The 26021-nt window shown below is 42.8% G+C and overlaps 3 protein-coding genes across 5 annotated transcripts in view; 2 read left to right on the forward strand and 1 right to left on the reverse strand.

Moving 5' to 3' along the window:
• Window positions 1-5459, forward strand: part of mnat1 (MNAT1 component of CDK activating kinase) — a 57785-nt gene extending 52326 nt beyond the window's left edge. Inside the window, exon 8 of the mRNA XM_080784553.1 lies at window positions 5154-5459. Coding sequence (XP_080640679.1) covers window positions 5154-5274 — 121 coding nt within the window. The 3' untranslated portion in view covers window positions 5275-5459. The remainder of the gene's footprint in view (window positions 1-5153) is intronic.
• Window positions 5460-5577: 118 nt separating this feature from the next.
• On the reverse strand, window positions 5578-9247 carry trmt5 (tRNA methyltransferase 5). Of its 2 annotated transcripts, XM_080784547.1 has the most exons (5): window positions 9190-9247; window positions 7672-8306; window positions 6832-6956; window positions 6055-6694; window positions 5578-5969 (listed from the first exon to the last, which is right to left on the reverse strand). In XM_080784547.1, exons 1-5 carry the CDS (start codon window positions 9222-9224, stop codon window positions 5926-5928), a joined length of 1479 nt encoding a protein of 492 aa, XP_080640673.1. In that variant the 5' UTR covers window positions 9225-9247; the 3' UTR covers window positions 5578-5925. The 2 variants fall into 2 exon arrangements, with proteins under 2 accessions (XP_080640673.1, XP_080640672.1); XM_080784546.1 differs by having other exon boundaries at window positions 5578-6694.
• A 143-nt stretch (window positions 9248-9390) lies between these two features.
• Window positions 9391-25694, forward strand: slc38a6 (solute carrier family 38 member 6). 2 transcript variants are annotated; one of them, XM_080784550.1, is made up of 16 exons: window positions 9391-9656; window positions 11467-11597; window positions 11733-11806; window positions 13483-13535; window positions 13666-13705; window positions 16364-16442; window positions 19084-19169; window positions 19304-19362; window positions 20432-20506; window positions 21118-21180; window positions 21863-21942; window positions 22080-22180; window positions 22273-22397; window positions 22977-23121; window positions 23262-23356; window positions 23813-25694. In XM_080784550.1, exons 1-16 carry the CDS (start codon window positions 9567-9569, stop codon window positions 23894-23896), a joined length of 1380 nt encoding a protein of 459 aa, XP_080640676.1. In that variant the 5' UTR covers window positions 9391-9566; the 3' UTR covers window positions 23897-25694. The 2 variants fall into 2 exon arrangements, with proteins under 2 accessions (XP_080640676.1, XP_080640677.1); XM_080784551.1 differs by having other exon boundaries at window positions 20432-20499; window positions 21114-21180.
• Window positions 25695-26021: the final 327 nt, after the last annotated feature.

The following is a 26021-nucleotide window of genomic DNA, read 5'->3' on the forward strand; positions in this document are numbered from 1 at the left end:
GGCTTCCCCAGATCTTCTTACTCCAGCCAGCACATGGAGTCTAGACAGGGGGCCCAGACTCAGCCTGCGACTCCCCTTCTGATATCTACTACTACAAACTCGGGCTGTTTTCCCCTCTGGAGTCCTGACTCCCGGACCTTGCATGCAATTTCCCCGGCGAAGAAGCCAAACACCCACCTACCCCCCCACCCTTTTGGCTTCATCGCCCATCCAGACAACACAAAGAGGAGCCACACATTCTCAGCTGGAACTCACGTGGAACCCAGCGGAACATTTCGCCACTTATCTTTTCATTTTGAATTAGAGACTGGGCGGTGTGGTGTTTTCCAGGCGACGGGAGCAAGGAATACGTTCAGGATACCGCCGGGGGAAAACCAGGAAGATTATTAGCAGGAGACGTTACCCAGGTATTGAGAGTTTTAGTGGAAAATTGTTTGGCCTTTCGATCGAGGATGATGGTAGCATTAGACGCTGATGGTGGGTCATTCGCTTTGCAATTTAATTTAGTCGGTCACTTTCAACATTGACATTGTTTGTTGTTTATTTAACCACGCAAGCCTTATTTAATACTTTGACATACAATGGTGTCACATGGAGAAAATTGCAGATTTACTAGCTAACAATGTCTGGTGCCGTTGTAAGCTTATAGATATATGTTTTGGAACATTTTTGCCTATAAAGACTAGCCCAAAATAGGAATGCAGAGCTGAAAGTGGCTAATGATTATTACAAAAAAAATAGAAGGCACAAACTTTTTCCCTCTGAGAAAAACATCCCACCAGTCCATGAGCCATAGGGCATATACTCTATTACACAACATGAATAGAAACTCTATGTGCCATGCTGACAAATTCAGTCTGGCATACACGCTGTCATCCTGTCACCTGCACTAGTCAATTCCTGCTCCCCCATCCCACCCCCACCCAAAGCGACATAATGGACCAGTCCAAAGTGACCCATATTTACCCAATAATACGAGGCTTTGAAAAGGCCCATATCGAGTTGCAGCTAATGCTCCACTGGGGCCCGCAGAGTGAAAGATGTTACCGGCCGAAACGACTTGGGTTTCAGGGCCCTGCGAACAAAAGGCAGGCCAGTCCTCGGAGAGAGAAAGAGAGGAAGGAGGGGGAGGTGGTGTGTGTGGGGGGGAGGTGGAAGAGAGGTTTAAGTTTGAACTTATTCTTCGTACAAAACTTACAGGATGAGATGAAACCGTTACAGCAATGCCAGATCTGTGCACTATGAAGAGTTAAAGCTGCGATCCGTAAGATTTATGTCCTACCTGCCGTTCGAACCCGGGTCACCATCATGAGAGACCAAATTCCGCCAGCTCAGGCGAGAGGCAATCCCCTGCTTGGCCAGGGAGATATTGCGCTTATGAGCTCAGGCAGTACTAGTTGTAGACCAGGAGGTGTCCTACCCGACACCAGGATCTATATTTTTCAAAGGAAGAGTAGGCCACGTTCAAACTGTGCTTATTACATTAACATAATTGTATTCATTAAGTAAGTTATGGTTATGATTGCAACTTTAAAGCCAAATTCATAGTACTAGTATTAAGCTGTTTCAGACTTGTGTCGTGCGTGCGTTGTGGTTTTTGTCTGCATGTGTCCTTTTCTCTCAGAAGGAAGTTTAAAAGAAACACAAAAAGCCACATCTGCCAGTTTTTTTTAATTAAGGATACAGTTCACACATTAATGCATTTCAAGTCTTTGCATGTGTGGGTTGTCAGCAGTGTTTCTTTTCTCAAACTGAGGCGTTGTCAAAGCACAGTGGTCGTGTGAGACATATCAAGTTTATCTTCCTTCATTTACAGCCGGTGTGTACCCGTGTCATGTATACGCATGCATCTCACCGTTTGGGAGGAGATGCACTTACAGCGGCAGAATTAATGGGGCAGAACTGAACTAAGCTTCCATGTTAGGGGTGAGCGGAGGGCAGACGAAGTGGGCTTAAGAAGAGAAGACGGTTGGTGGTTGTGATACCCAAAGGTGATTTCACTTCATATCCTCTCCCTGTCTCTCTCCATCTACTTTCCACCCCCCACTTACACTATTCAAACCCCCCCCCCCCCCCCCCCCTTTCTCTCTCCTTAGGGGCAGGCAGGTATAAAGTTACACAGAGCTCTCAGCTTTCTTGGAAGGCATGACCACATGAGTAGCTTGGGGATTAGATTAGCAGGAAGAGCAGACTTAGCTAGGCCGTAAATAGCCCACTTTTTCACTGTTAAAAAGGCCCAGTACAATATAATCAATAGACAGCACTCATCTCGTGCAGGAAGCCATCTGAGAAGGCCTCCCTCAAGTGCTCTGTGAAGGACACGCTAGAGCAGCTTGGGCCTAATGAAGTTATTATTAATCACTGGACCCTGCTGTTTTGAACTTGTGCATTGTCGCTCTAGTGGTTGTCGATGAGTGGTATTTGTGCATGCGTCCTGATTGCCGTCTCCTTGTTGCTCTACTCACCTTTCCGACGTCTATTCTAAGGCTCTGCGTTGTTAACTTGTGTAAAATTAATGATCACTTTTAAAAGATGACGTCATAAATTCTCCAGAGATTACAATGAAAAACATAACATTTCAGTTTACACTTGCAGTACCGCATAGAATCACTAAGAATTCCAAAAGGAAAAAAAATGTTTGATATACTAGTATGTGCACTCTGATCAACATCTTTCTCTTTCACATACAGTACACATCTCTCTCTCTCCCATTAATTCACACACACTCTTTGAGCCTCCCCACAGGTGTTGAGTTACTCTGTATGTAAAGCATCTCGAGTCGGTCATAGAAATCAGAAGGCTGTCTGTGCCCTTGATTCCCTCTTTCACTTTGAAGTTCCCCCAGCTCTCTGGAACAGGGAGCCACAAAGCCTGACTCGTGTGAGGGCTTTATACCTCTCTGCTGGGGCTATGAGTTCTGATGGTACTGAGGAAGGGAGGGGTTGGGGGTCTCAGTTGCTTGAGGACTGTTAGGTGTGAGAAACCAGTGAGGCCCCATTCGTGTGCGGGGTGCTGCTCTCCCAGCCAGCACACACTCTCGATGGTTCAAGATTGTATGAGCATGTTTGTGTGTGAAAGAGAGGAGGAAGGATTAGGAGAGGTGGGGTCCACAGGTCAACCTCCGCCCCACCCACTTCTAAGCGGAGAGCACCCGTCACTGTGAGGACAAGAGGTTGGAGGCTTTAATTGACAGCTCGACTGTTTTTCCATCTTCGGCTCAGAGTGAAAATAAACAGTGACTCTTGCCATTGCTTGAGAACCTAAAAAGGGGGGCCTTCTTGGCAGGCTACAGCTGTAAGCACTTAAAAAATAAAAGACACCTATAATACTTTAATAGAGGCATGTTGGAGAGGTTTTTAGGCCGTAGGTGTTTGAGTGTGGGTGTACGGGTAGTCCTGTCTTCATCTGTCCCGACAAGGGGACAAAGGGTTTTGGAGAGCCAGGAATAATAACTTGAGTGTGGATTTGATGAAAACTAAACTTACTCAAGCTTTTCTGACAACTAATTCTTGTGGCATGGAAAGAGTACTAGAACACTGTATAGTGAAGTAGAACTGCTGCTTGACTAGTGCTGCACGATTCTTGCACAAAATGTGAATCACTATTCTCATTTTTTTCCCATGAAAATATTTATTAAAAAACAAACAAGAACATAAGGGTAACTAAAATAATGCATGATTCTTCACAAAATGAGATTGCATAGATGTCTGAATCTAGATCTTGATTAATTGTACAGCAATATACTTTACTCAAGAAAGTACATATTTTATTTTACTACTCAACGATGGCTTATGGTCACAAGGACAGGGCCAATTGACATGACTTTTTTTTTTTCACGATTAAAAGAAAAATTGCAGACCTACAAGCTCGTAGCGCACCACTCTGTGGTGCTCTATGAGCTTGTAGATCTGCTATTTTTCAATAGCTAAAGTATAACATAATGCTTAGTTAAAACACCAAAAGGGGTTCCAGGACCACTTCACTTTTCAAACTATCTTCATATAATAGGTCCTCACTAATAATCATGATAAAATGGCTACTGTCTCATAGGAGGGCAGTTTAGAAACCGTCCTCCAGTGACATCATTAGGCAGACTTTTTAATGTTTAGATTTGTATTATCCATTTTCACATTGCAACTTTTCAGGACTAGAAAGCCTGCAATTTCTATTAGCTTGTATTCCCCATAGATGTCACTGGAGGACGATTTCTGAATTTCCCACAGCCCTCCTATGAGACACAGACAGAAAAAAATTGCGCCATTTTTTACATGATTATTAGTGAGGACCTATTATATGAAGATAGGTTGAAAAGTGGTGAAGTGGTCCTTTAATCATTTCAATATGAATAGTGTGACATGAATAGTGTGACATCATCATCATACCCGGAAGTTATGCTGGAACGCCTACTGACTGGCAAAAAAACCTACTTTCTGGCCTTGACAGCTCATGCATCCAAACAATTCCTATTTGCATTAAATAACTTTAAACATTCAATTAACTTTGCCACTCGATCTGCCATTCACTTTATGCATGCGCATAACCTCTATAGGCCCTGCTCCCTCCAATTCAGTGATGCTCTCTAAAGTCATTTTAGAAGAAAGCTTTATCAATGATTGCATTATGCGAACCTCGTATTACTATAGTTGATAAAGGTTTCTTAAATAGATTATCACCCTGATTGTGTCAGCTATAACAGTAGTCTGTAATTCCTTTCCAAAACTAGTGTATAATACCTTATCTATCTATATATTATATTTAAGTAGAATGACTGATTGTAGAATGTACTAAAAACACATTAACCCATTTAGGCCTGACATCGAAATTAAAAAAAATCTAAATCATGACAATTTTCGGAAAGATTTGAGGCACATTTTAACGATTTAAAAAATATATGTGTATGTAACCACCAAAAGGGGTTCCCGCTCAAAATGGGTTAAAGTTACTGTTACACTAAGAGCTACTTGTAATTAGATACTTTTCACCTTTGCTCTTTGATTGCCGTGGGTATCCAATACTGTAGGTAAGAGGACACTACACAGTCGATGACAGAGTGCCACCAATACATGACACAGGCGGCAGGCCACAAAGTAATTTACAAAATGTATCTGTGCTGTAACGGAGTCCTGATGCAGCATTTCTCCTCTTGTTCTCAGGTATTTGAAACACGTGCGTGCTGCCATGCCCCAGGACACGGCTGGAGGATACACCTCGGCGTTGGCATGTCATCGAGCCATCCAGGACGCCTTCAGTGGGATGTTCTCTTCCCTGGGCTGACCCCGTCTGGACAGCACAGACACCATGGCGGTATTTGTAGTCCAGTGACTTACATGTCAAGCCAAAAACGTGTTGGGACTACAAATAAGGTTGTTCTGACTCATATTGGGCCAGGATGTAAATTGCTGTTTTCATTTTATGTTCTTTGTTCTTATTTTTTATTTAAATAAATGGTGATAAAACGGTCTGTGCATGCTATTTTATAGCTTACAAAAAGTTAAACATCCCACTTTCTTGTGACTTTAAACACTGTATAATGACAGCTGTGGTGCAATTTGTCAAATTGGATACAGTATGAGGGTTGTCATGATTTATTATGTGATGATTTATGTCACTTACAGTAAAATCAAAAAATGCATACTTTAAAAAAAGTACAAATGTTTTCTAGTTTGACATTTTACTGTCATTTACAGTCAAACCAAACAGAATGCATAGTTTGTTAAAAGGGAAACGGGGGGGAACATTGTGGTAGTTGTTGCTATGTACAGTATATAGCAACATACATGATTATTTCTTTTGTTAAACTTGGGTTAGGATTTAGAATCGGCCTCGGGTTTAAATTGTTTAAGGTTCTATTTATAAGGGGACCAAAATAAAGTGAGTGGGGTTCTTGAAATTACAAAGGTTGCAATTGAACTGAAGTGGTGCCATTTAGTTTGTCGTCTCTTCACACTTCTGTCTCTTTGGGGCTGGTTCTGTGGAGAAATAAGCACCTTGTTCAATATTTGTGTTATTCACTTTCGGTGAGAATAAATGCATCCAATGTAAATGGATTCTTACCTGTCTGTTCACTGTCCCTGCTGAAGAGCACCTCTTTGGGAAGGGTGAAGCTCACACACATCATCTCCTTGTTTGGAGCTACATTTCGCACCAAATGCACAGAGCATCGATCCTCCAGGGAGAACCCAAGGCTAGAGGAAGCCCTTTCCACCATGTCCTTCTTAGGGTTTTCGTCTTTAGAGAACCCGTAACAATGCACTATGGGCAGGTTGTTCTCACAGGAAAGCTCCCGGCTCAGGAGGCCTCTGAACGCATCCAGAAACTCCAGAGCCATGGCGGGCAGGTTCATAACCACGTGAATGCTGGCTGTTCCCTTCAGCAGGGCGGGAAGCTCCTGCTTCATGGGTCCCTGAATGAACGCCCTGCCGTCCAGGTTGAAGGTTCTGACCTTGCGGTCCACTTTGTTCAGCTTGCTGTTGTGCTCTAGCCAGCGATAGGACTCTGGGTTGAGGTCATTGGCGAGTACGATGGCACCACGGCGGGCAGCAGGGAGGGCAAAGGGTCCCACGCCGGCGAACACGTCCAGTACGACGTCTCCGCGTTTGAGGAGGTCCACCACACGCTGGTGCTCTGTGCTCAGCCTGGGGTTCCAGTACACACGAGAAAAATCAAACTCGTAGGTCACCCCGTTTTCTTTCACCTACAACAGGAATCAATCATTTAAGTGATTAGAAGAGACCCATAAGATAAGTGCATACTCATTTTGAGTGACTATTAAAAAAGTAAAGAGATTCTATGTAATGTATCACAATAACTAAATCAATGCATTTAACCTACTTTAGCCATCATATTCTCCTCTCCAGCTAGCACCTCCATCTTGAAGTTGCGGTAAGTCGAGTCGATGATGTCCGTCTTATTGACCACACAGGTCACCCCTGGGTTTTTGTCCATTATGACTTGGCCTGGTATGGGGGCAGCAGAGGTGTAATGTTATGCAATGAGGAAAGCCAAATTGAATAAACTCACTATGTATCCTATCCACTTACACATAATGTAATTTATCTGTGATTGAACATCCTGACATTCCATTCGTAAAGAGTGTCGTCATTTAAAAGTAGACTTCAAGTATATTCTAACAATCATGACATGTACAGCGTAAAAAAATCTCTGTGCGTACGTCTGTAATCCACGTAACTCGAGAACCAATTTATTGCCATGGCAACCCCACACCTGCCATTTTTCACTCAGTTTGCACTCTTCAATCATTCTCAACACATTATCCACAGCCCATCCCCCCCAACAGAAAATGTTATGAATTATAATGTTACACTGATACCTGAACTGCCATCCTGTTTTATTGTTCTATGTGTACTATGTGCCTTTTTACTGTGTTTTTGTTCATGTTACCTGCCTGTGTTATGCCTTGCTGTAAACCAAATCAACCCACGGGGACAAACAAATAAATGAACCTGAACCCCACACACTACCAAAATGTAGTCACCAATATTTTTGAAATGTTTACTATTTAAGTATCTGGTATTGATTGCATAAATAAATACCAAAATGTACATGAATTAAAACATTTCAATGTGGTGCATTGTTGTGATCTTGTAGATCTGCCATTTATGACATGCAAGTTAATGCAACCAAGTATAAATCAAGCCTGATCATCCTCACCTATGAGGTTCCTGTAAGGCAGCTGATGGTCTCTCAGGTTCATGTGTACAATGTGTCCGACTCGACTGAACGCTGTGGAGACGTCTTGGCCCTCAGGAAGCACGGCTCGTAACACATCCTCACTCTTCAGGTTATCATAGGTCAGAGGCAGCACATAGTACTGGAGCTCCTGAGGAACATCAAATGAGCGCATGGCCTCGGCTTCAGCCTCAGTGAAGGAACTTGCTGAAATCACCCTGCCGGGATCTAACAGCAGCAAGCGGAAGTTATCCGTCTCACTGCTTTCCTCCTTAACAACTCTGGTGAGCCCTGAGCGCGGGATTCCGCATCTTTTCAGACTTTTCACAACTTTGTTTATCACTCCTTTGGGAACACGCACGGCTGGGACTATAACCGTCTGGGCGAAAGCCTCTCTGTCTAACGTGGTCATCCCGCGGACCTCTGGAGGGGCCGTGTAGAACTTTCTGGCTGGCTTCATCTGGCTCTGCTCGGAATCGGTCATGGTCATGGCCTTTAGAACAGACGCAGGATGGGCTGAGACTCGGTGAGAGACTGCAGAACAGAAGCTGCGCTGCAGGGTGGGGATGTTCACCTTTCTTAGAGTGCACTTAAGTCTGAAGAGCCTCGTGGAAATCCTGCAATACATTTAACAAATCACTGTTATCATTGCTGCTCAGTGCAGTAGCCTAGCCCTTGTCAGAGTACTTGGTGTTGGTGGTCGTCAGTATTCTAAGTACTATGACGTCAGTCTGTACCCGTTGTCAGGGTACTTGGAGGCTAGTGTATGACGTCATGCCATGTCATGCCATGTCGGTCATCTGCACGTATGTGCACGACACCCGTTGTCATGGCAAGAGTATCTACACATGGCCAGTCACTCCATTCGTTTGTTACCATTGATTGATATATTTATTAGCAGAATTACAGTACATTTCAAGCACAACTCAATACAAAAGACTGTTAACTGTGAGTGGACGACCCAATAAAGCATTACACTTGTTTACAAGAGGGTCCACCTTGTTCAATTCATCAAAACATTTAGAGACACAAAATAGCCAAAGAACAGAACAGGAATTCATCATAAAGGAGGTAAAAAGGGGAACGAAACATATACATTTTACGGGGGCCAGTTTTGAATTGCAGCCGTCCGTAGGTGCCCTTTGAGAGCGGTTTTGAGAGAGACAAATGTAGGCTTACTAGGCTATGTAGATTCCTGAAAGTGTATAGATTGACTCTCGGTGCGAATTTGCGTGTGACTTTTGCGTGCTTTGACTGACTTTGCATGCAACATGCACTCACTCACTATCGGTCATGAATCATGATGTCAGGCTTGTGTATCAATGCTAACATTAGCTCTGGTCCATAGCTCTAATGTGCCTTCATTAGACTGAAGGCATTATAGCTATGGTCCAGAGCTAGCTAACAAACTGACGTTTCAAATGTATAAACGTATTTGTCAGTCAAGACATTCCGGTGTTAATATTATTATTAAACTCCCCAAATGTTCTCATAACTCACCTTAACATTGCCTCTGTGCACATCACATCATACATGCGTCTGCATAGTCACGTCATCACTGGTAGACTTGGACTCGTGTGGGATTGATGCGATTGGTCGACTGGGCCGCGAGCCGATCGCTGGTTGGCTGCTGACATCGGTGACGGTAAAAATGCGACGGAGTGTGGCTTGTCATGTGATCTGATCACTGGACATGATGATAAACATCAACAGTCAGCAACTATAAAGTTTGGAACTTGGTAGAGTTGTAGTAGGATTACGAATATGACATCTTGAAAGCATCGCTTTACCTCGGGACATTATCGCCATCATTACATTTTGTCTGTCATAGTTTGTGCGGTTGACGCGTGAGAGTGAAGAAGGTCCATTTAGTAAAGATGAGTTTCAGTGTTAACAGACCTGCTGTTGAAGGCTATGGGACCATCGGCGACATCGAAGGCAATGAAACGACTCCTTTAATAGGAACTGTAAGTATGCTACTCCAAAAGAGTATGATGATATGTGTATGTTGTGCTTTATAACCTTAGTAAACATGCAGTGCACGATCACCAGTCATACAGAAAATTAAAGTAGCAGTAGGAAACCTTGTCAATGTGGTCAGACAGTCAAAAATCAACAAAATGTAGATGGTTCACATGCTTGCCCTTACATTTTTGTGTGGGTAACTTGTAAGTCAGTCTGGTGTAAATTGTTTAATTGTTTCCACGTTCTTACATATTAAAAGTTATACTAGTAATTTGTATGCAGGGGGTTCCCTTCTATTGGGAAGAATTCTATAACAATAAGCTCCATTGTAGCAGTATTTCTTTTAAACACCAGGAACTGCACAACTGTTATTATTGAATAATAATACAAGTGATGGAATCTACAACGGTTGTTCAATATTATATTACCAGCATGACCCATTTTTAAGCTTGACTTATTTTGTCATGGTCATTCTCATTCTACATTTTTCTGTGGTAATATATTTATAATTATAAAAAAGTCAAAGCTTGCCAAGCGCTTCGACAGTGATCTCCAAGCTCAGCTGGACAACCTAAAAACCCAACGAAACAAGCTAAGAAATATTGTTAATGACCAAATCAGCTAAAATAAACTAAATAATAAAGCTGAGGAAATCAAACAATCCTCTGGAGCTCTGGAAGCTACTCAACAACCAACTAGGCTGCGATCAGAAACTGAAAACCAGGTTTTCAAACATAAACATCAAATCGAACGACACTCTCATCACTGACAAGCTTGATGTGGCCAACTACTTGAACATCTTCTTTACAAACATAGCAACAACGCCTGCCTAGGCTACTTAAACCATCTAGTCTTAGCCAACTAAAAATGTACACTGGCATAAAATAAACTAAAACATAATTGCTCAGACTCTTCAACAAAGATGGCAAAAACAAACATTCTTTGTTCTGTACTTATACATACAATTGTATAGTACAAAACACTGAAGTCCTTAAACCAGTGGGGAACATAGGGATGACCCGGTCAAACCATTCCAACCAAACCCATATTCCGAAAATATGTATTTTATCTTTCATTGCTGTTGACCAGTGGTTCATAACACTATTATAAACAAAGAATAAGATATGGTAAAAAATATAAATGTTAGCTTTTCCTTGGTATAATGATTTGAATCTAGAGACGGCATAGTAAGACGATTGTCATAAAGCTCAGGTTCTTGCGATTCAAAAAACTAGACTGATGCTAGAAGTTTGGAAAGTCCTAGACCACCGATTAGGCGATTAAAGATAATTTTACATATATTCTGTCAAAATATGTTTTTTTCATTATTTTCTAAAGTTTCTATTTGAAAACATTTAGCACACAAACATATCAAAACTATGATGACAATATGCATCCCAGGTCTGTTTCCTAAGGAGCTAAACATAAATACTAATAAGAAGAAAATAATGATTATATGGTCTTCTCCAAGCTAAACACGCAAATGCACTCTTTTGAGAAAACCCAGACAAACCAGATATCAAAGAAAAGCATCATGTCTCTCAATAAATATGGGGTAATTTCCTATATTTTATGGAGAATAATAATTTTGGACCTGTATTAACTAAATAATTGGTTCTCCAGCACTTGCGTATTGTTAGGACAAAATCACTGTCTTTAAAGTAGCCTAATGTAAACGTTTTATGGGGTTTTTTTGGTCCAGGTTTATCATCTTTTTTATTTATGTTATTATTGTGGGGAATGTAAAATACAGATGTATTATATCATGTATCATATTTTTATCTCATCTGATTTGTTCTGTTTTCTGTGCAGCTACCAAGAGATCCCAGGACCAAAGGAGCCTCTTTTGCCTTTTCTGTTTTTAACCTGATGAATGCCATCATGGGCAGTGGCATACTGGGGTTAGCATATGCTATGGCCAGCACTGGCATAGTCAGCTTCTGGTGAGTATGGCACCCTCAATCACAGTGCTCTTAAAACAGCTGCTATTCTTTCGTGAGTAGATACAATAGTGATCTTGTTTTACTGTTCAGTTGAACTTTGGTGTGATATCGTATTGTCCATCCATTGCTCTCTAGTATTCTCTTGCTGCTGGTGTCCGGTCTGGCTGGCTACTCCATTCATCTCCTCCTGAAACTGTGTGACCAAACAGGTGAGAGGCATTGATTGGTTGATTTCATTTACTCTTAATTTCATCTTCAATCTGTCAATCAATACAAAAGTCTCATTGTGTCTTATCTCAATCTGCTTTGTTGATTGGTGAAGCTACGTGTGATGTTGACCAGTACTGATGTCAAAGATAATTTGGTGTGTTCCCGGGACCCAGACGTACTATATGAATTAACCACTTATTTCCAAAATAGTGAAAATAGCTGATGTGGGTCTACTTTCAATCTCAACCCTGAACTGTCCTTATTTCTGAACTCCTGATTAAATCACTGTAGCTGATAGGCTTTTAATACAATGATCTGTGTCTCATTCTACAATCTTTATCTCATCACTGATGACACTTAATCAGCTACTGTTGTGAGTGTTGTCTTGGTTAGATTGCAAGTAAGAGAAGAGGTGTGAAATTATGCTAAAAGGGGAAATTAACAGAATGGGCCTCATTCACATGGATGACCTTCTTGTAGATCAGTTATGGCTGCAACTATTAGTTATTTTTATGAAATGTATTGTAATTATTATGTAGACCATACGATGGCGGTACAATAAGACAATAGATCATCCGAAGTTAATTGAACCCCAAAAATTTAACGATATTTGAATTGATAATCTTGACTAAAGAGTGGAAGACACCTTGTTTCACTAAATGGTTTAACGAATTTGTATCATTGATACACCTTGAGACTCTAGGCTGCGTTGCAACGGCCAGGACAGTATAGCAACATTTGAATATACAGTATATGAGGCCCACTGTATAACTGCTGCTCTGTTTGCCCTGCTACTGTGCTCTTGTTAATGTTTCTGTTCTGTATAACTGCTGTTCTGCATGCCCTGCTACTGTGCTCTTGTTAATGTTTCTGTTATGTATAACTGCTGTTCTGCATGCCCTGCTACTGTGCTCTTGTTAATGTTTCTGTTCTGTAGTATAACTGCTGTTCTGCATGCCCTGCTACTGCGCTCTTGTTAATGTTTCTGTTCTGTAGTATAACTGCTGTTCTGCATGCCCTGCTACTGTGCTCTTGTTAATGTTTCTGTTCTGTAGTATAACTGCTGTTCTGCATGCCCTGCTACTGTGCTCTTGTTAATGTTTCTGTTCTGTAGTATAACTGCTGTTCTGCATGCCCTGCTACTGTGCTCTTGTTAATGTTTCTGTTCTGTAGTATAACTGCTGTTCTGCATGCCCTGCTACTGTGCTCTTGTTAATGTTTCTGTTCTGTAGTATAACTGCTGTTCTGCATGCCCTGCTACTGTGCTCTTGTTAATGTTTCTGTTCTGTAGTATAACTGCTGTTCTGCATGTCCTGCTACTGTGCTCTTGTTAATGTTTCTGTTCTGTAGTATAACTGCTGTTCTGCATGCCCTGCTACTGCGCTCTTGTTAATGTTTCTGTTCTGTAGTATAACTGCTGTTCTGCATGCCCTGCTACTGCGCTCTTGTTAATGTTTCTGTTCTGTATAACTGCTGTTCTGCATGCCCTGCTACTGTGCTCTTGTTAATGTTTCTGTTCTGTAGTATAACTGCTGTTCTGCATGCCCTGCTACTGCGCTCTCGTTAATGTTTCTGTTCTGTAGTATAACTGCTGTTCTGCATGCCCTGCTACTGTGCTCTTGTTAATGTTTCAAAATTGTTGGTGTACATCAAAGTTGGTTTGTTATATGTTTAGGCATCAATTCATATGAAGAACTTGGAAATCGAGCTCTGCAAAAGCCAGGGAAAGTGAGTATCCTGTCTTGCATGGGTTTACATTGTCTAAATACTCTATATATCCCAACATAACTAATTAAGTCATGTGAGTATTTCCTTCCACAATACCAGGAAAACATTGACATTAACATTTATTTTTCAGATTCTGGTTGGAAGCACTATTCTCATCCAAAATATTGGCGGTAAGCTGACATTATTTCACTAAAGCAACACCCATCCATTATATTTGACAATGTATTGAACATCCACACCCATTTAGGTGTTGTTTTCAGGGTTACACTATGCCCAGTTAATTTAAGAGTGAGATAGTGCCTCCTACTGGAGGACAGTGGACTCTGTGCCATATTAGTGCCTCTCTCCTAGATTCCCTGATAACCTTTGACCCCTAGCCCCCCTAGTCGTTGTGCTCCGAGCCGCCCTCCCACGGGCCTGAAACCTGACTTCGCCCTCTAATTGATCACTGATGGTAAACCCACTCCCACCCTCCGTGTGATGAGTGACCTAATGGGATGCCCCCCCCCCCACACCTCCCCTCTCTTCCTCCTCTCCCATCTCCATCCATCCCTCAGCCTCAGTTCCCCTCACACAGTTGAGAGCTGAGGTGATGGCTCCTCTGCAGTCATTAGTGGTGAGGCTGAGTGGATTACTGCAGCGCCCTCTGGTATGGTTGTGGTTTTGCACCAGCATGGGACAGTATGTGTGAGCGTGTGAGCAAGCGAGCATACCCGGCCGGAGCATCCGTCGACACCCTGGGCCCCTTTTTATAGGCGTGCAATTAGTCCCACTCTGGGTAAACACTCATCTATGTTGCCAAAGGCTGGTGGGCCAATTGACCTTAATTGCTGGCCCGCCTAGGGCTGTCACTGCCCTGTGCTCTTAATGAAATGAAAGTGACTTAACTTGAATACACTCTCCCACTGTGCAGACTTTGTTGGCCACACACAGATAGTTTACTCAAGATCTTCTAGAATTGTATGTTTATTATTAGACTGTGTTATCATTCCAGTGTTGACTGTGCCAATATTCTTTGTTTACTCAAGGGCCCTTTGTTTAGAAATGTAAGTATCATTACACCAGGAATTTCCATTGCTTTTAATGGCTGTGGAAATATTGCTGTACTCATCATAACCAACTGCATGAAACTAAACTATTACATCATGCTTGCAGTGTGATGCCTGTCATTGTGTATCCACTTGCGTGGTCTAAAAGTAGGTTGTTGTTTCATTGACATTGATGGATGAAATGTCACACTGTAACTTAGCTGCGGATAGACTACTGTAGTTACTGCAGACATCCACACCAGCAATGTCTGGTAGTCTATTAGCTCCATCAAATATTCTCGTATAAGCACTAAGCAGACGCACTAGTACTTAGTAATGGCATTTGACTAGTGACAGTGAGTCAGTGTCTGTGTGTGTGTGTGTGCGTCTGTGTGGGCAGTAATGTTGCTGAAGGAATTTTCTAATGAAAACAATTACGGGATCTTGGGGATTAGGGTCTATGCTGGTTTAAGGCAGACTCGAAGATCTGCCCCAGGGCAGTAAGGTCCCATCTAACCCAGGATCTGCCTGGCTTCCCAAATCTAAATCCCTTAACATTACCTCCCTTTACCACTGGCTATAATCTGCTTCAGAGTCTCCATTCCACTCTGGCCCTGCCCAGGTCCAAACATTACACACATCTCCTCCCATGCCTCCTCCACCCTGGGTTTCTCCCTCTTTCTCATGTTTTTGGGGGGCCACATTGACCCGCAGGAAGTGGCCATAATCCCCTCTCTGATTGGTTGTCTAAGAAGCTGGAGGGGAGGAGCCCCAACAGGAGACGTGTGTGATTTCCTGTTTCCCTATGAAGTCAAAGGGGAGGGAAAATACCTGGATTAGCGTCAGGGATCATTATTGTTAACATTCCTGTCCGTACCATTCCTCTATCCTACCACTGCTTCTACTCAGTAGTTGGAACATCTGCATAATGTCTGCTCCTCAGCACATGGGTGATCCCTGGAACAGCCTGTCACACCCGAACCCTGCCTGTGTGACCTCAGAGCTACACCCCCTCCCTCATGCCTATGAGCTACATCCCCCTCCACTACACCCATTTCCGCGTACTGAAAAGCACATCAACCCCATACTCCCCAAGAATATAGTTCATGTGTGTGTTATACACATTGATAAAAACTGTATAATGAAAGATAAATGCTCTTTCATTTTAATCTGGTCAGCATAATGGGTGTTGAGAGATTGTGGCAGTCTGGCAGATGACAAATCAGAGTTGTCTGACAAGACTGACAATAGATGGTAAATTGCTTACAATCACTGCTACCAGAGCATCCAGGTGATGCAGGTGTAAAGTGCCTGCCCACCATCATGGAGCCTGGGGTTCGAATCCTCAGTGCTTGGCCGGCCGTGTTCGCACGTGAGGGAAGCTGGCGGGGAAGGGCGTTAAACCATAAGTAGAGATTGGAAGCTACAGGGGAGAATGGGCAGTGACTACATTGGGTCTGTGTCCGTTGTCACCTAGTTATTTATAGAACAATCACAAGATGGAACATTTTATCTTCTTTAATTACATTCACACAAAACAAAAAGGTGTCTTCTCATGTACGTAGTTGACTCAATGACATATGTCATTCCTTAGTCCAAAGTCTTTCAACAAGTAATTATTAACATTACTAGACCGGTGTGCATCGTCCTACTCAGGATTGTTTGTCCCATTGTAATGTCTGTGTACGACGTGTATTGGTGTTTGATTGTTTGCACACTTGTAATGTAGTCTACAGCTCTTTTTTAAAACGAATGTATGTATATATTCTGACCAATCCCTCTACTGGTGTGTCTCTTCAGCGATGGCGTCCTATTTGTTCATCTTGAAGGAAGAGCTTCCTGCTGCCATCACCAGCCTCCTCAGCCCTGATGCCCCTGGGTAGGTAGTTGCCTCGGTCCTGAGACCATATACTCAGTTTGCCCACTTGACTGAGTGGACTGCTTCGCTGATCTGGCACCTTAAGACGTTCATCGAATCATGTTGATTTTGGAATCCGCTCCAATGTGCATCTCGGACTCCCAGGTGTCAGCGTGTGTCATGAGTCAGGTTTCAGCATAAACGGAGCCTCATTGACTTCCATTATGAAGTTAAATTAGTTAATAATTTGTGGGGGTAATTCCTACCCATTGTGTAGAAGACATTTGTTGCAAGACGGAGACACACACGCAGACCGACCCTCCGCTAGACTTCCAGCCACACTGAAAAAACAAACAAACATGATTCTACAGCCAAGCAACATCATGATGGGTCCTACATTTTACACTACGACAAATAAGCGGCACTTATGCCCATCCCCCAAAACATTTGACAATGCTGTCCATGAGGCTACACTGATACAAACTGATCTGAGGCCAGCCAATGGGAACCGTATGAGAAATGTGATGGAGGATGTCTCGCCAAACCACAGTACACTAATACACTACTGTCTGTGAGTGATTGGAGGGAAGCCTGCGCTGGGTGTTGTGTAACGCAGAGCAGACCTAGAGGAAGTGTGTGTTTTGAGAGAGAGCCATTCGTCACCCATCAGCAGCAGCCAGCGTCCTTCACTGGTCCTGCACACAGCACAGTGTTATGTTAACCACATTAAACCCTGGCATCCCTGTTTTGGGGGACATTGTATTTATTTATTTCCAACAATTGTAGTGAAGATATCAGACCAACAAGCTCACAGCACGTCGCATCGCAACAGGTTGTGAACTTGTACATCAGCTAGTTTCACTATTTGTCATACGATGAAGTATATACTGTGTAGGGCTTAAGTGGTTAAAGTTTAAAAATGTACCCTTACTGTATGTGGTTGTGTTGGTGGATGCCCCCCCGCCCCGAAACCTCTGACAATGCCTCACACAGAGTAAGTCCTACGCCAAGAATGTAACTATCACTTTATTATCAGGCACACTGATTTAAGCGAGAGTTGTAGCTGCTCTCCGTCCGATCTGTCAACATCTGAATCTTCCTTCACACACAGCTGCTTTGTATTAGCTCCCCCTCCTCCTCCCGGTCCCTTCACCCTCAAATCTCTCACACATGTTCTCCCGGAATCAGAGTGATACAAGGGGATATCAGTTTTGCCATTCTAATTGCGGCCCAACTGCTGAGGGAAACAAAACAAGCGCTGTTAATGAGTGGCTTTGGGTTGTTAACAGACTTCATATTCAAACCCCCATCAAAGCCTGAATAAATGAGTTGCTTCATATTAAGAAGCTTTTCTACTTTGCTGGCTCATTTGTCTTAATGTGGTAGAGGGAAACGTGGTTGTGCTTCGTCTTTCAATGTTGGTCTGTGATGTTGATGATGATGATGATGAGGATAATGCAATGGTTGTCCTGGTTAAGTTTGTCTTGTTTAAGCTGCAGGGATGGGGGCCAAGGTCATGGACAGCTGTGATGGCTTTGTGCTGCATTGGCCAAGATTTATGCTGATCTCCAACACTTGGTGGAGATTGACTCATTGGCAGTGTTCCTCCAGCCTTGAGGGAGCACTGTCCTGCAGCTTGTTAAAGCGTGAAATGCACCACATTTCATGGGTATTCTAGGTATCCTCTTCTCCTCCCCCCATACAGTAAACTCCATTCAAGCTCATCGGGGTGGATCCCGGTTGTAGTTGGAGATTATATTATGTAGCAGACAGCACTGGGCTGGCGAGCTCCAGCTAGGATTTGCGGAGTGGGCGGCTGGTTTTTGGGCTACTCCAACATTGGCGTGTAGGAGCTGCAGGAGAGGCGTCACAGTGAGACTCGGTTGTGGTCAGAGGAGTGGCGGCCTCTGTGACATGCAGTTTAAGGACCAGAATCTGTGTAGACAGCGAGACGAGGCCTTCAGCGCCTATGGTAACCTCGCAGCTGTGAAGCTGCCAAACGGGGGTCAGTGGGTGTTGATGCGGTTGGAGCAGGTGCTGCCGACTATGGGAGCCCCATAAAGAGCGCTGGAGCCAGTCCCTCATGACCCCACGCTGCGGGCCGACACACAGCAGCGCCAAGCCGAGCCAGCGCCCCTCCCCTCCCCCGCCCGCCCCGACCCCAGCGAAGCCAGCATGCCTTCCACATGTGTCACCACTAGCCCCCCCCCCCCGCTATACTCCTCCTCCCCCCAAGATTCCCTAGCCTCTTTCCCGAATAAACCACCAAGGCTATCCCTCAGCGAAGGAAAATATTATTCCCCCTCTACCAAAAACCCCAGCAAGTGAAATCTGGCCTCATCTGACGGAGCGACAGAACGTTTGCATGTGAATTACATAATTGTTATGGTTTGCGAGAGCTAAAGCCCTTAATTCATACCACATGATGGGTCTGTCTCTCTGTATTTGAGCACGAAATGGAGACAAATTTCCAGGGCCAGCCTGTTTCCAGGCACTAGAGATCCATCTCGGCTGTCCCCATCATGTCAGAGCTCCGGGATGCTGTGGTTGGGAAACATGGTTTGATTCAGCATCAACATTTGCCTTTGTTATTTCATGTCCCTTCCCTCGTGTGCTGCTGTGTCTTATTCTTCCCCTGTCTTCCCCTGTGGTGCTTTTCCAGAGATGCCTGGTACGAAAATGGCAGGATACTTCTGATCCTGGTGACGCTGTGTGTGGTTCTACCTCTGGCCTTATTGCCCAAGATTGGTACGTGGAGCTAATCCTAATTTATATATTTCTACCAGGGTTGTGACATGCTCTGACCCAGTTGTGTACTGTACACAACCTAGGTGTAATACTGTACATTTATATTTATATCTTTATATCTCTCCCTCTCTCAGGGTTCTTAGGCTGCACCAGTAGCATTGCGTTTGTCTTCATGCTGTACTTCGCTGTTGTGGTGAGTTCTGCAACACGTCATCCTTGTCTTTCCTCTCATCTCTTCTGTTTTTTTAACATTTGAGTGAGTTAGTTAGTTATTTTTTTAATTTATTAACAGCTACAATCCAGGACTTGTCTCTATAATGATAATTGTTTTAACCAAACTGTGTGGTAGAGTATGTTAATGCCATTAACTAGTCGGCATCTTTGCTGTAGTTCGGACATCATGAAATTGCCTCTCCGTCAGGACATAAAACGTACAAACTGTAGCTTTAAAGTGTATTACACCTCATAGAGTGCCACTGCCCAGCCCACATGGGCTTACAAGTCACTTGTAAGTCATTTATAGTCATTACTGATACTAAATTATAACTTAAAGCTGGAATCGCTGAGTTTCAAGTCCTACCCGGGATTCCAACGCAAGCGCAGAGATTTTTACCGTTGAGCGAGAGCACATTTGAGAAAGCGAGAATTGAGTTTTATGCAATATCTCTTGTCAACCAGTAGTGGCTCTAACGGCTACAGGGATCTAAATGTCTCAATGGAAAAGCAGGGAGACCACCTGTTAGTTATATTGTTTTAGAATGATACTCATATCATACAGAGTGCATTCAATCACTGGTTCCTGTATACCCACAAAAATAAAATGTCAAAAAGGTCACTGGTGGCCGTTGTGGCAGGCCGCGAGGGATTGCAATTGGGCCCCTAAATAATTGACAAATGACAAAGATTTTAATTATGATATAGCATTACTATTAAAAAGTGACAACAATAATATAAGAACTTAAAGTATACTACTGTAGTTCCCTCGATCCACGGTGAAACACAGTCGATCGGTTGATCATATAAAAACATCCTCTGAAAATGCACGCAGGCCACCCATCTGTTCACTAAAGAGGTCAGATGGGCCGACTGCGAATGCTCTCAAGATTTCCAAGTAGGCCCTGATCCAGAAAAGGTTGAGAGCCACTGGATTAAATAACATTTTATTCACAGAAAACGGTTTTGGATTGCATCTTTTAAGCCTGTATACAAATTATCATACACCAACACAATCTTACAGTAACTTGTGTTTTCCTCCCTTGTAGGTTATTGTTAAGAAATGGTCCATTCCCTGCCCTCTTCCTCAAAATGTGACCTTGCTACGAGGCACCTACCAGGAGGTAACAAACATACTTAGCACCGTGCACGTGACACACACACATAGCACACAGACATACAGACAGACAGCACCATGGAACCTGAGGGAGGTATGCCAGACCAGAGAGTCAGGGATCAATCCAGGAGATTGAGTTTACTGATTGAGTCAGTTGTGCCTGATGAGGACCAGAGAGAACCCTGCTCTGTGAATCCTGAGGGGAAGGAAGTTCAGATCACCTCGCCAGAGCCGGGAAATGAACTTTAACCTTTTTGGATATACAGGCAGTACGATTACTTCCCTGCATGCAGCCTTAGCGTGACTTAACACTTAAGCCCTGTTCCTAAGAGTGTAAAAAAATAGCTGGTCCACAAGCTCGTGGCCTTGTAGATGGGCAATTATTTTAATATTCTAGAAGGTTGTTTAAAATAAATGCTGGCTATAGTGACATGCCCAAAATAGCAAAATGGGGGTGGATGACTGTTTGCTTTTCAGACCGTAACCAGGACAATGGAATTTAATTCAACCTTGCCCACCTTTGCAGCATTCTTGCAGAACATCATCTCTGAAATAATGCTCTATCTCTCTCTCTCTCTCTCTCTCTCTCTTTCTCTCTCTCTCTCTTTGTTTTCCCAGGTATCAAATTCCAATGACTCAGAGTCAGACTGCACGCCCAAACTCTTTGTCATCTCCAGTAAGGTGTGTATACGTTTTTTAGGATAGATCTTTTCAGCCCCCTGCAACAACACACGCAGAGCATGTGAGGCAGCATGTCATTGTCAAGACTAAGAGCGCTACACGCTTGTTTGACACCAGTGACATTTCCCAATCATTAAATATGAGGGATTGTACTGTGTATAAGGACCACCACATGCTCCAGTGGAACATGCAGCTGCCAGTCACATGTGCTTAAATGTCTGCAAAGAGCACATGTGTGGTGTGTGCAGAATTACACCAAGCACATGGCTGTTTCACAGTATGGTACAAACAAGTTAGAGCATTAGCACATGCACATTTTTAGGTATTTTCTGTTTAATCAGATGATATTATATATCAATATTAACCACAACACCTTTAGACAGTATCAGTTTAAATTAAATCAAATCGACTATGAGGAGATGTTTCACAGAAATTGCCCCAGACCCTTTTCAGTTGTTTGTACAGTATATTGCAGTTTTTCTTAACATTGCTATTCATCAAAACCTCATTGTGTAAATATTTATCCCCACAATATCATAACAATATTGATATCAAGGTATTTGGACAAAAATATTGTTATATTTGATTCTGTCCATATCACCCAGCAGCACTACCCCTCCCACTACCAGATATCACAGTATTATCAGCTAAGTTGTTAATGATGCGTTGATGTATGTTGCAGAGTGCCTATGCCATCCCCACTATGGCCTTCTCCTTCCTGTGCCACACAACCGTCCTGCCCATCTACTGCGAACTGGACAGGTCAGCATTAAAGACGTTTCAGACGTTCCACATCCTAATTTATCTTAGCATCAGCAATCATCAAACATATTATGCGCTAGTAGATGGACGAAATAAATATGAAGTGCTTGTTGTTGTCTTCCGATGTGTCCTTACAGACCTACAAAGAAGAGGATGCAGAACGTCACCAATGTCAGCATCGGTCTGAGCTTCATTCTTTACCTGCTCTCTGCCCTGTTTGGCTACCTCACCTTCTATAGTAAGAGAGCAGTGACAAACGTGGACTTAATGTTGTGTCTTCACCAAATGTCCTTGTAATAACCGCCAACTAATGTTGTCCATCTTTAACAGACCACGTGAATTCTGAGCTGATGCTCAGTTATGATTCCTTCATGCCACGGGACGTCATGGTGATGACTGTTCGTCTGACCATCCTCCTGGCTGTGTTGCTGACTGTGCCCGTCATCCATTTCCCTGTGAGTAGACAACCCCTCACTATCACCCAACAGCTATGTAGAGTGTGCGCAGGCTGCCTATGAAGTTGAAAATGAGGCTGAAAACAGCCAAAAGACATGAATGTCCAAAACCTACTGGGCTAGGCTGGGTGCTGGGCAAAAAATAGAAACAGTATACGATTGGTGTGCGTGTACCTGGGTTGGAGGCCGGCTGCTCTGGTGACAGGTGTAAAAAAAAGAACATTGTTCTGTTGTGAGGCCACGCAAATCTGATTCCCAATATGAAAACTGTAGATTGGCCTCAAACTTCATAATACATGTAGATGACGTTGGCATGTATGTTGGCACAGAGTCTGTTGGAGTCCTCATCACAATGGAACCATAGGATTCAGCTACAAAATGTGTGAAGTCACCCTTTAACCACTTTAACCCCTGGCTATTTCAGGCTTGTCATTATAGTATAGGCTGAAGTGGTTAAGCTGAGATGTATCCTCTAAAAGCAGACACCATCGGCTTCCACCTAGCCGCCAGCCCCAGTAGCTCCACTACTACTGCTACTAACTAACTAACGTAATTGTGTCTGATCTGACCACGTTCCAGGCCCGTAAATCCTTGACTGTGATGCTGTGTGGAGGAAGGCCCTTCTCCTGGCTCACCCACGTCTTGGCAACTGTAACGATCCTGGGCGTGGTGCTGCTGCTCGCCATCTTCGTTCCGGACATCAGAAACGTGTTCGGCGTTGTGGGTACGTGCACTGCTATTTTTGTAAATCACTTTGTGCACAGGGAGTGGAGTTACATCGCATGTAAAGTGTATGGTATCCGGGTTCAGTCCCGAGGTCAGGCCTATAAAGCCCCACTTTCCTGTTTGTCCCCCCCCCCCCAGGGTCAACCACATCCACCTGCCTCCTGTTTGTTTATCCTGCTATATTCTACCTCAAGATCAGCAGCGGACCGCTCAGATCACTGGAGTCTGTTGGGGTAAGCACACGCTTCTCCAATATAGGATTTCTAACAAGTCTTTTAACTTTGTTTTATGAGTTATTTTACTCATTGTTTTGCTTACTTTCTCTCCATGTGGGTGGTATTGTGATGACAGATATATCAATATTATATTATTATAATAAATATACTGTGATATTAGACTAGGTATCCTCTGGAGTTAAAGCGTGTATATTATTTAGGGGTAGGAATCTTTGTATGCTAAAACAGGAAACGATGTCAGATTTATAAATGCCACATAATGTCGGTTTCTAAGTGTTTTTCCCCCTGATAAATCTCAATGGTTAAATATGTTTGGGAAGCACCAGTAATCATCCCGAAAATATCATTACATTATCAATGTTGAGCTATTCCGTCCATATCGCCTCAGCCCTATAGGCTAGCCCCATAACTCCCCATGTGGTTCTTCTGATTAAAGTCCTCTGTGTTTTCTAGGCTGTCGCTCTGCTGGTGTTCGGACTGATGGTGGGAGTGCTCAGCTTCTCTGTCATTGTGGTCACTTGGGCACAGAATTCCTGAAAACCAGTAAGCCCAGCACCAACATCATGTAAACCCAAGACTGAACAAAGGGAAAGACGTGCCAAATAAAAGGGACAGAAACATTGAACACTAATTGATGAAAGGAAACGAACAGAGGGGTTGATCATTAATTGTTGATTACAATAAAGATTGTATGAACTGTTATATATAAGGCTGTAGAGATTTTTCAATTATATGTTTTAAGAAGATCATTTTATATTCCTTTTTGTTGTGGTTCTGATTCACAAGCTTAATTAATTTTAAACACCTCATTTACACTTGTAGAGTCACAGTCTACAACAAATCAATCTGTATTCTACACACTATGTGTGTACAGATCTACTGTAGATCAAATGTGTTTCTTTATGCATTGGTTTTACCCATTGCCAGATGATATTCAGGTAGTTAGTGTCAAGCAGGTCATTATAAACTGCCAACAAACCTCCAGTGATTGTCTAAACTTTCTGGTGCTAATTACAATATTTGTATTTTTTGGCAAACTCCCATTTATCTGGTTATTTAGGGGTTCAAACGGCAAAGGTCCAGGAACCCTATTGTTTTAGTTTAGTTGTTTGTTGTATTTGTTGTTATTTTTCTAAAAGTGCGGAAAAAGCCATTCCACCCCCTACTCAAGGAGATAAATAGGACACGCTTCATTAATCTCTCAAGTAATCTTCTGCTCTAAAAATGATACATTTGTGTATTTTGCGCATTTTCCTCAAACTTCTATTTTTTTTACATCTCGTTGGAAACCCCACTGGGACAATGGACTGGGACTTCACTGATCTAGAAATGGCAACCCGTTTGATCAAAATAGCAACAAATGTAGTAATGTGAAACACGTACCGTATTTACTAAGGTAATTTACCATATTGCAATGACCATGTGAATTATTTGAAAGTCCATTAAAATAAAAAGTGTCCAAATTCATTGCCACTTAGGCTATATTTTTATATTTTATTTATTTAACCTTTAGTTTAACCAGGACTCATTGAGCGCTCTTTTGCAAGAAGTGACCTGGCCAAGATAGGCAGCAGTGCAAGTCGGTGCATGAAGATTTACAATTACTTAGCCTTGCCGAGCCATGAGGCCCAGTGCAGGAGCCTATCTCCTGTTTGTGTAGCGTGAGGCAGCTTGATGTACAAGTACACCCCCTGGACATGACGCTACTGTGTCGCAGGGACACTTAGTACATGGCATCAAATAAAATCAGGGTCAGAAAGTTAAAACATAGGCAGGACAAAGAGTTTACCTTTAAATTATTCATTAAAGATGTAAAAGCTGGAAGTGTTCCATTCCATGTAGAATGAGCAGAGTGCATGAATTTCCTTTCACTCATCTCAGTGCAATAGGAAGAATCAATCCTTAGAGTGACAGACAGCGGTAACATGAAACTATCCCTGAAAGGTATTTACAAATACTATTTTAAACCACTTCTGGACCATAACATTATAAATGGTGTGTAAGGCCTGGCTTTACACTGTCTGTCAAACCTTGTTAACAGCACACCAAACGGTTTACATGTCACTGTAACCATGATATGTTTCGTATTGTTATTTTTCCCCATTGTCATTCTGCTGGATTTTATTTTCCTTGCTCCCGGTTGTATTCTTGAAAGAAATCCACTTCTTGAAGGACTGTTTAAATATCACACATCAGGTTCATATAATAATGTAAATGGAAAAAATGCTGCTGCTCTTGTTATTTATATTTGCTCAAAGACCAAAGACTATGAACTCTAATTGCAGGCATGCAATGTATTTGTTTACAATGTTAAGATTATGTTCAAAATGGCTGATCAATAAAAGGGATTTCTTTTTCATACAGTAGGCTTTTGAACTGTTGACTTATTTTCTGACCACCACAGCATCTAGATCGGCTAATCAGTATAGCATGTCATACAGCCATGTGTTTGATTGGCAGGCGTAGTACTGACATAAGGACAAGCTCCTCAGTGTCGGGCTGGGGGTTCTGTCTGCAGCTAATGAAAGCCAAATGCTTGGTACGTTTCTAATCACTATGCTGTTTAGATTTTCTTCATGCTGGCTCTGGAACCTATGGCCACCCCACTGCTGCTTTTAATCTAAGGAATTAAGGCAAATGTATACTTTGTCACACGACTGCA

Source organism: Protomyctophum bolini (assembly GCF_963924005.1).
Source record: "Protomyctophum bolini genome assembly, chromosome: 15".
Lineage (NCBI taxonomy): Eukaryota > Metazoa > Chordata > Actinopteri > Myctophiformes > Myctophidae > Protomyctophum > Protomyctophum bolini.

What these genes read in the sequence shown, in the direction of transcription:
- trmt5 (XM_080784546.1), bottom strand. Translation starts at nt 9,224, where the DNA reads ATGTATGATGTGATGTGCACAGAGGCAATGTTAAG. An exon ending in TGCACAGAGGCAATGTTAAG is followed by an intron (nt 8,307 to 9,189) that starts GTGAGTTATGAG and finishes AATGTATTGCAG; the next exon opens with GATTTCCACGAGGCTCTTCA. An exon ending in AGGAGAATATGATGGCTAAA is followed by an intron (nt 6,695 to 6,831) that starts GTAGGTTAAATG and finishes TTCCTGTTGTAG; the next exon opens with GTGAAAGAAAACGGGGTGAC.
- slc38a6 (XM_080784550.1), top strand. Translation starts at nt 9,567, where the DNA reads ATGAGTTTCAGTGTTAACAGACCTGCTGTTGAAGGCTATGGGACCATC. An exon ending in CGACTCCTTTAATAGGAACT is followed by an intron (nt 9,657 to 11,466) that starts GTAAGTATGCTA and finishes TTTTCTGTGCAG; the next exon opens with CTACCAAGAGATCCCAGGAC. An exon ending in GGCCTTATTGCCCAAGATTG is followed by an intron (nt 19,170 to 19,303) that starts GTACGTGGAGCT and finishes TCCCTCTCTCAG; the next exon opens with GGTTCTTAGGCTGCACCAGT.